Source organism: Cnephaeus nilssonii (genome assembly GCF_951640355.1).
Source record: "Cnephaeus nilssonii genome assembly, chromosome: 8".
NCBI lineage: Eukaryota > Metazoa > Chordata > Mammalia > Chiroptera > Vespertilionidae > Cnephaeus > Cnephaeus nilssonii.
Window position 1 is genome coordinate 97,319,503 of NC_137079.1, and position 9,717 is coordinate 97,329,219.

The 9,717-nt window shown below is 39.7% G+C and overlaps 1 protein-coding gene across 1 annotated transcript; it reads right to left on the minus strand.

Moving 5' to 3' along the window:
• Positions 1 to 1,621: 1,621 nt before the first annotated feature.
• LOC307104082 (endogenous retrovirus group K member 9 Gag polyprotein-like) lies at positions 1,622 to 3,721 on the minus strand (the record flags this gene model as incomplete). The annotated part of the gene is made up of 1 exon (XM_079778724.1): positions 1,622 to 3,721. One exon carries the CDS (start codon positions 3,719 to 3,721, stop codon positions 1,622 to 1,624), a length of 2,100 nt encoding a protein of 699 aa, XP_079634850.1.
• Between the last annotated feature and the right edge of the window lie 5,996 nt (positions 3,722 to 9,717).

Consider the following 9,717-nt stretch of genomic DNA (forward strand, 5'->3'; position numbering starts at 1 on the left):
ATCTCCTTGGAGGATGTCATAAAGAGGCTTAAGCTCATGTTTGGTGAGTCTTAAGTAAGGCATTAGCCAATTTATATCTCCCAATCGTTTTTGGAAGTCATTCAGAGTTTTTAAACTATCTAGTCTGAGGGTTAGTTTTTGAGAGGAGATAGTGGACCCTCTCATTTGGAATCCAAGGTATGTATAAGGGTCTTTTAGCTGGACTTTATCAGGAGCAATTTGTAGGCCATGAGATTTTAATGCCTGCTGGAGATCAGTATAGCCGCTTAGAACTTCCTCTCCAATTTTGCCTGCTACCAAGATGTCATCCATATAATGAATGATATATAGATCAGGCCATCGGTCTCGAATAGATTGAATAGCCGAGGCTACAAAAGACTGACATAGCGTAGGACTATTTGCCATGCCCTGAGGAAGGACTTGCCACTGGAATCTCTGCATAGGGGCACGGAAATTAATTGAGGGGAGGCTAAATGCAAAACGTTTTTGGTCGTTAGGATGTAAAGGGATGGTGAAAAAACAATCTTTCAGGTCTATGATAATTTTGTAATATCCAAGAGGTATGGCCACAGGGGAGGGAAGGCCTGGCTGTAAAGTTCCCATTAAAACCATAGTTTTGTTAACTGCTCTAAGGTCTTAGAGAAGCCTCCATTTTCCTGATTTCTTTTTAATGACAAAAATAGGGGTATTCCACGGGGAATTGCTGGGGATAATATGGCCAGCTTGAAGCTGTTCCTGCACCAGCTGCTGGGCTGCTAATAATTTTTCATGGGATAGGGGCCATTGATCAACCCATACTGGATCATCTGAGAGCCAGGTGATCTTATCAGCATGGCCTGCAGGAGTGTCAATGACCCCTATGGAAAATGGCCAAGTCCTGCCAGAGGGGGTCGTGGAATTGGCTCAATGGGGTGAGTAATACCTGTGGAATTTTTCCCTAATCCCCTCCCGGGTATATATCCTTGTTTAAACATTTGAAGAGTGACAATTTCATTAGGGCTACAGATGATCATTCCTAGCTGAGCTAATAAATCCCTTCCCCATAAATTAATGGGGAGCCCAGTGATAATATAGGGCTGGATAGTACCTTGGTTGCCTTCCTGGTCCCTCCAAGTCAGTACTTTAGAACTTCTTTTTGGATTTCTACTTTGTCCTATACCTTTAAGATGTGTGCGGGTATCTTCTACTGGCCATGTTTGGGGCCAATCTTCCTCTTTTATAATGGTTACATCAGCGCCAGTGTCTACTAAACCAGAAAACTCCTTCCCGTCTAACCATAAAGTCATTAGAGGTTTTTGGGCTGAAAGGACTTCAGACCAGTAGACATCAGATGAACCAAATTCTTGAGCACCTCGGGCACCAATGAGTGCTTTGTTAGTGGTAGAGATAAGAGGAAGGAGTAATAACTGAGTGAATCTCTGACCCAAGGGGACAGTATTAATATTTTTTGGGGAAGAGACCATCACTTTGATTTCTCCAGTATAGTCATTATCAATCACTCCGGGGTACACTAGAAGCCCATCCATAGTGTTACTACTTCTACCAACTATGAGCCCGAAAGTTTCTTTAGGCAAAGGCCCAAACACTCCCGTAGGAAGCGCCTGTACTCCCATCTCTGGAGTTAAGACTGCGTGGGTGGTGGAACTGAGGTCCAATCCGGCACTTCCTGCTGTTGCCCTGAGGAGGCTTGAAACGGATTGTGTGTTGCTGGAACAAAGCTGACTGCCCCGTAAATTTGTTTGTGTTTGGGGGCCTGGGCCTGGCCCCCATTCCCGTTTCCCTGGCTCTGACTTTGTGGCAGAGGGAGGGGTTGGCCCTGGGCATCCCTTTTTGATTTACATTCATTAGCCCAGTGTTTTCCCCTCTTACATCTAGGGCAGAGCCCTGGAGCGGGTGACTTGGAGGTAGTTGCTGTTTTACCTGCTTTGCAATCCTTTGCAAAGTGACCAATTTCTCCACAACTAAAACACTTATTTTTATTTTGGTGAGACAGAAACTGCCTGACTGTGTAACCCTGCATAGCAGCAGCCATAGCAAGACCTTGCTGATAGGCAGCCCCTATATCTGAGCAAAGGCGAATGTAGCCAGATAAATCAGTTTTCTTTTTATAAGGGCGAATGGCTGCTTGACAAGCCGCGTTAGCATTCTCAAAAGCAAATTGTTTAACGAAATCAGTCCCCGCCTCAGCACTACCGAAAATTCTACCTGCAGCTGTAATGAGGCGGTGGACAAAGTCAGCAAATGGCTCGTCAGGCCCTTGCTTGATACCAGTGAGTGAGGCGCTCACGTCCCCCTTTGAGGGGATTTTTCTCCAGGCTTTAGTGGCTGCCGCCTGGATCTGAGCAAAAAGACCTGCATCAAACTGCATTTGTTGGTCGCTGGTAGTATAATTACCCTCTCCAGCTAACATGTCATATGTCCAGTTATTGCCAGCTTGCGCATTGCGTCTAGCAGTGTCACGGCAGTTTTCAACATACTCTGATTTCCATAATAAGTAATCACCCCCCGATAGGGTGGCGCGAGCCAAGGACCGCCAGTCTCCAGGGGTAAGCCAATTTTCTGCTACTGACTCTACAATAGCCATAGTATAGGGTGCAGTAGCACCATACTGGGCTACCGCTGTCTTAATTTCTTTTATAACTTTAAAGTCAAAACCATTATGGTGCCTCCAAACCTGCCCCTGAGCATCAGTGGTCTCTGTAACGGGAAAAGCCTCTAAATCCCCATGCTCTATGGAAGCTTCAGGTTTAGGCTGGATCTTAGGGGTTGCCCCTCTAACGGGGGGCTTTGGTTTAGGCTTGGGCTCTATATTATTACTCTCCTCAGTTTTACCTGTCTTTAATTCTTCGAGTTGCTGGATTAGTTCTTGATGTTCCTTTTCTAATTTTATTTGTTCCTTTAAGAATTGAATTTTATCTCGAAGTAATTTCTGAGGGTCTATGGCAGGACATGCCAGGGCAGGCACACTGGGCGCAGGAGCATAAGGCGGAGGGTGCTGAGTGAGGGTTGGCCAGTCAGGATTATGGTATTTGGCTGCTTCCTCTTTAAGATCAGCCCAGTCATTATCTCCTAAGCCATCTGAAACCGGGAGAACTTGTTTAAGGGAGGGATAAAGTTTCTTTTCCTTAGGTCTAGCCTCCAGAGACCATTTACTGCTAGAGGGAGACAGAGACCTGAGGTTATGGCTAGGGGGTTTTTCTGGCCGCTCCGTTAAGGAGGGGCTTTTTCCCCCGAGTGGAGGCGTGGGTTCCTGAGGTTTTTTGTGTGAATCTTTTTCTTTTTTGGAGTGAGGACCTTCATCCTCACTATCAAATGACATTAAGTCTTCCTCCTCCTTAGGTTTAGAATTTTTAAGTTTTGGGGAAACTCTATCTCTTTTCCCTTCTTGTCTCAATAGCTCTTCTCCTGCCTCAATCGCTCCTGCTATGACAAGGTCTCTTTGTTTCTGAGATAAGATTTCATCTATGAGATTCCAATAGGAAAAAGCAGTAATGGGGACCTTCTCTGGCCCAAAAGTCTGATAATAGTCTTTAAGAGCGTCTCCTACCCGCTTCCATCTTTTTCCATCAATAGTACCTTCCTGTGGAAACCACGGACAAACATCCTTAACATACTCAAAATATTTTAACAATTGTTTTACAGAAACCTTTACCCCTCGTGCCTTTAAAGCCTGTTTTAGTTCCTCTACGAACATTTCATGCTGACTTATTTCTTGTCCCATAATCGCTGTTCACTTACCGAGGTTCAGAAGAAACGGCAGGTTCCCGTTTAATCTCCTCCTCCTTTTAATTTCTTTTTTGCCGGCTCTCCGAACAGCGTTCCTCCTCCGTGCTCGGACCCACACGTTGGGCGCCACCTTGCCCCGACCCGCAGGTAAAGTCAACGCGGACCCTAGAGGGGGAGTGGGAATGAAAGGACAAGAGGCACAAGACAGGCTTTCTGATCAAGTCTCATTTATTGCAAAGTATACGGGGATAGATATAGTCAGGGAGAGTGAAGGAATTCCTCTAATGATGTCAGTGGGAGGGTAGTTAGGCCGTAAATATCAAGAATAGGTTATCTCAACAGAGAGGTCTTGTTGTGCCCCAGCCGCCAGAATGTCTGCCGCCAGGGTACCTAAGTAATAACTGTCAAGAGCCCCCTGTTGTGCAAACAATGTTATCTTTGGTCATCCAAATGCAGTTCTGGGAGCACAGTTTCCTATTAAGACCTTGGTTATCTTAGGAAGCTATTCTCTCCTCTTCACCTTGGTTGCCTCTCAAAAGACAACAAAACAATTAAAAATGGCAGCAGAATAAATGGATGCTATATAGACACAATCCCAGGACCAAATTGTAATTACAACTAAAATACAAAAACAAAACAAAACAAAACAAAACAAAACAAAACAAAACATCCTGAATGATAACCTGAAGACTAGCTGGAAAGAATGCTAATAACCAAGTATGGAAAGTGGAGACCACATAGAGACTAGTAGGAAGGGCAGACGTGGGAAAGAGTTGACCGGGCTTACACAGATAGCAGCTGAAGTTCTGGAGGGATATATCAACTGTGGAGTGTAGCCACTGAGAACTTTAGGGTCTAAACCCCAAGTTGAGCTCCCCAGTAGAGAGCACCAGAACTGATAATGGTACCCACATGACAGTTGGCTGTGAAAAGCAGCAGGATTGTTGTCTGCCAAGGAGAGACAGCTGAATATGTAGGCACTCTATTAATGATCCAATGCACAAAATTTCATTTGCAGCCACTCATCTTGGGCTCTGGCAGAGGAAGGGCAGAGTGAACTAGAGCTGTGTGAGCAGAGGCCAGGTTTGGGGGCTTTGGCTTTGGAGCTCAGAAGGAAGACACCCTGGTTTTCTGTGCTGAGCCATTCCCTCATGCTGCAGAGGACATCTTTCTCAGGCCAACCCTTGTTATCAAGGTGGTTTTTGTCTGCAGAGAAGACAGTCACTCCACCTTGTTGGAAAACTCCTTGATTCACCCTGTGGTGTTTCTGAGGCTCATTATGAGACTGAGAATAACAATTAGTCTCCAGGCAGAGGCAATTGCTTCACCCTGTTGGAAAACATCTCAATCTACCTGTGGACAATTGCCTGAGGCTACTCGAGACTGAATCCAATCATTCTACAGGCAAAGGCAGGTCTGTGGAGGCTTTGAGTCTTTGCCTGATCTAATTAATCAGAAACAGCATTTGACACTGTCCTTCCCTAGGAATTGGGAGGCATAGCAGATCTACCTAATACATAGTCATAAACCCAATAGGCAGCCAAAATGGGGAGACAGTAAATAACCCACAAATGAAAGAACAAGATAATTCTCCAGAAGAAGAGCTAAATGAAATGGAGATAAGAAGTTTATCAAATATAGAGTTCAGAATAATGATGGCAAAGATGCTCAACAGCATGAGAAAATATGTAGTAACTATGAAGAATGACACAGAACTAATAAAGAATATAGTGGAAGGAATACACAGCAGATTAGGGGAAGCTGAGGATCAGATCAGTGAATTAGAAGATAGGATAGAAAAAATCACTCAATCAAAGGATCAAAAAGAAAAAAAAACAATTAAATAACAGGAGGAGAGTGTAAGAGAGCTGAGGGACAATATGAAATATAACAATATTCACATAATAGGTGTGTGCCAGAAAGAGAAGAAAGTGAGTAAGGGATAGAGAAGATGTTTGAAGAAATAATGGCAAAAAACTTCCCTAACCTAGTGAAGGAAAAAAAAATCACACAAGTCCAGGAAGCACAGAGAACCCCAAGCAAGAAGAACCAAACAGGCCCATGCCCAGACACATCATAATTAAAACACCAATAATTAAAGACAAAGAAAGAATCATAGTGGCAGCAAGCAAAGTGTTACCTACAAAGGAGCTCCCCTAAGGCTATCTGCTGATTTCTCATCAGAAACTCTATAGGTCAGAAGGAAATGACATGATGTACTCAAGATAATTAAAAGCAATGATCAGAAACCAAGATTACTATATCCAGCAAGGTTATCATTCAAAATAGGTGGTGAAATAAAAAACTTCCCATACAAAAAAAAGGCTAAAAAGGTTTATCACCAACAAAACAGCACTGTAAGAAATACTAAAAGGATTGCTGTAATGAAAATAATAAATATATATTGAGAGAAACATAGGCATACAGAATTAAAATGGCAATAAATAAGTACCTATTAATACTAACCTTAAATATAAATGGATTAAATGTTCCAATCAAAAGACAGAGGGTAGCTGAATGGATACAAAAACATGATCCAACTATATGCTGTATACAAAAGACCCACCTCAGAACAAAAGATTCACACACAATGAGAGTGAAGGGATGGCAAAAAATTTTCCATGCAAACGGAAACAAAAAATAAGCTGGGGTAGCAATACTCATATCTGACAAATTAGACAACAAAATGAAGGCCAACATAAGAGACAATAAAGGTCGCTACATAACACTAAAGGGATAAATCCAAAAAGAAAATATAACCATGGTAAACTTATAAGCACCCAATATAGGAGCACCTAACTATATTTAAAAAAAAAACCTAGAACTTTAAGGGAGTGATTAACAACAATACAGTCATAGTAGGGAACGTTAACAACCACTGACTTCATTGGAAACATCTTTCAGACAAAAAATTAACAAGAATACAATGACACACTGCATAAGAAATATTTAATTGACATTTATATAATAATGTACATGAAAGCAGCAGAATATACATTGTTCTGAAGTGCACATGGATCATTCTCAAGGATAGACCACATGTTAGGACACAAAACAAGTCTCTATAAGTTCACAACAACTGAAACCATATTAGGCATCTTCTCAGATCACAAAGGCATGAAATTAAAAATCAACTGCAGTAAAATCACTCAAAGATATTCAAACACATGGAGGCTAAATGCATGTTATTAAGTAATGAATGGATTACTAATGAGATAAAAAAGAAACCACAAACTTCCTGGAAACAAATAGAAATGAACACATAAAAACCTCAAATCTCTGGGACACAGCAATAGGAGTCCTGAGAGGGAAGTTTGTAGTGCTATAAGCCTACCTCACAAAATCAGAAAAAGTAAAAGTAAACTATTTAATACCACAACATAAAGAATTAGAAAGAGAACAACAAGAAAAGCCCAGAGTAAGTTGATAGAAGGAAATAATACATATCAGAGCAGAAATAAACAACATAGAGACTAAAAAACCAATATAAAAAAAATCAATGAAACCAAGAGCTGGGTCTTTGAAAAGATAAACAAGATTGATGAACTGTTAGCCAGACTTATCAAGAAAAAAAAAAGAGAGAGGACACAAATACATAAAATCAGAAATGAAAGCCGTGAAGTAATAACTGATATCACAGAAATACCAAGGGTTATAAGAAAATACTATAAACAACTCTATGGCTACAAGCTGGACAATGTGGAGGAAATGGGCAAATTCCTAGAAAAATATAATCTCCCAAAACTGAATAAGAAAGAATCAGAAAACCTGAATAAGCGAATAACAATTGATGATATAGAAGGAGTAATCAAAATAAAATCTCAGGAAACAAAAATCCTAGTCCAGATGATTTCACAGGAGAGTTTTACTAAACATTTAAAGAATTATCACCTATACTCCTCAAACTATTCCAAAAATCCACGAGGAATGAACACTTCCAACCCCTTTTTATGAAACCAGCATTATCCTAATTCCAAAGCCAGATAAAGACACTACAAAGAAAGAGAATTATAGGCCAATATCCCTGATGAACATAGATACTAAAATCATCAACAAAAAAATTAGCAAGTCAGATCCAGTAATATATTAAAAAGATCATACCCCATAACTTAGTGACATTTATTCCAGAGATGCAAGGCTGATATAATATTTGCAAATCAATAAATGTGATACATCATATAAATAAATTGAAAGACAAAAATAACATGATCATATCAATCGATGCAGAAAAAGCATTCAACTAAATTCAACACCCATTTCTGATTAAAAACTCTCAGTAAAGTGGGAATAGAAGGAGTATACCTCAACATGATAAAGGCCTTATATGACAAATCTACAGCCAACATCATACTCAATGAGCAAACACTAAAACCATTTCTCCTAAGAACAGTAACAAGACAGGGGTGTTCGCTTTCACCACTCTTATTCAACATAGAACTGGAAGTCCTAGCCACAGCAATCAGACAAGAAGGAAAAATAAAATGCATCCAAATTGGAAAGGAGGAAGTAAAACTGTCATTATTTGCAGATGACATGATATTTTACATAGAAAAACCAAAGATCCCCACCAAAAAACTAGGAGATTTAATAAATGAATTTAGCAATGTAGCAGGATACAAATCAACATCCAAAAATCAATGGTATTTCATACACCAATAATGAATTCTCAGAGAGAGAAACTAAACAAACTAAATAACGGAATTTACCATTGCAACAAAAAAATTAAGATACTTAGGAATAAACTTAATCGAAGTGGTAAAAGATTTGTACTCAGAAAACTACAGGACATTGAAAAAAGAGATAGAGGAAGATATAAACAAGTGGAAGGATATACTGTGTTCATGGATTGGTAGAATTAACATAAACAAAATGTCTATATTATCCAAGGCAATCTACATATTCAATGCAATCCCTATTAAAAACCATATTTTGCAGATCTAGAAAAAATACTTAAAAAAATGTATATAGAACCAAAAATGACTCTGGATAGTCCCAGCAATCTTGAGAAAGAAAAATAACATTTCAGGGATCACAATGCCAAATATCAAGTTATACTACAAAACCACTGTAATCAAAACAGCCTGGTACTGACATATGAATAGGTATATAGATCAATGGAACAGAATAGAGACTCCAGAAATCGACCCAAACCATTATGCTCAATTAATATTTGACAAAGGAGGCAAGAACATACAATGGAGTCAAGACAGTCTCTTCAATAAATGGTGCTGGGAAAATTGGATGGATACATGCAAAAAAATGAAACTAGACCACCAACTTACACCATACACAAGAATAAAATAAAAATTGATAAAAGACTTAAATGTAAGTTGTGAAACCATAAAAATCCTAGAAGAAACCATAGGCAGCAAACTCTCCAACATCTCTCCTAGCTATATGTTTATGGATACATCTCCTAGGGCAAAGGAGACTAAGGAAAAAATAAATGAATTACTCCATCAAAATAAAAAGTTTCTACACAACAAAGGAAAACATAACAAAATGAAAAGGGAGCCCACTCTACAGGAGAACATATTTACCAATGAGACATCTGATAAAGGGTCAATATTCAAAATATACAAGAAACTCGTACAACTAAACAAAAGGAAGACAAACAATTCAATAAAAAAAAATGAGCAAAGGACCTAAATATACATTTCTCTAAAGCACACATACAGATGGCCAAGAGACATATGGAAAAATGCTCAGTCACTGATCATCAGAGATGAAAATTAGAACAACAATGAGTTATTACCTCACACCTGTCAGAAATGGCTACCATCAACAAATCAACAAATGACAAGTGCTGATGAGGATATGGATAAAAGGAATCCCTAGTTCATTGCTGGTGGGAATGCAGACTGGTGCAGCCATTATGGAAAACACTATGGAGTTTCCTGAAAATATTAAGTATGAAACTGCCATTTGATGCTGTAATCCCACTTCTAGAAATATATCCTAAGAAACCCAAAACACAAATCAGAATGAATG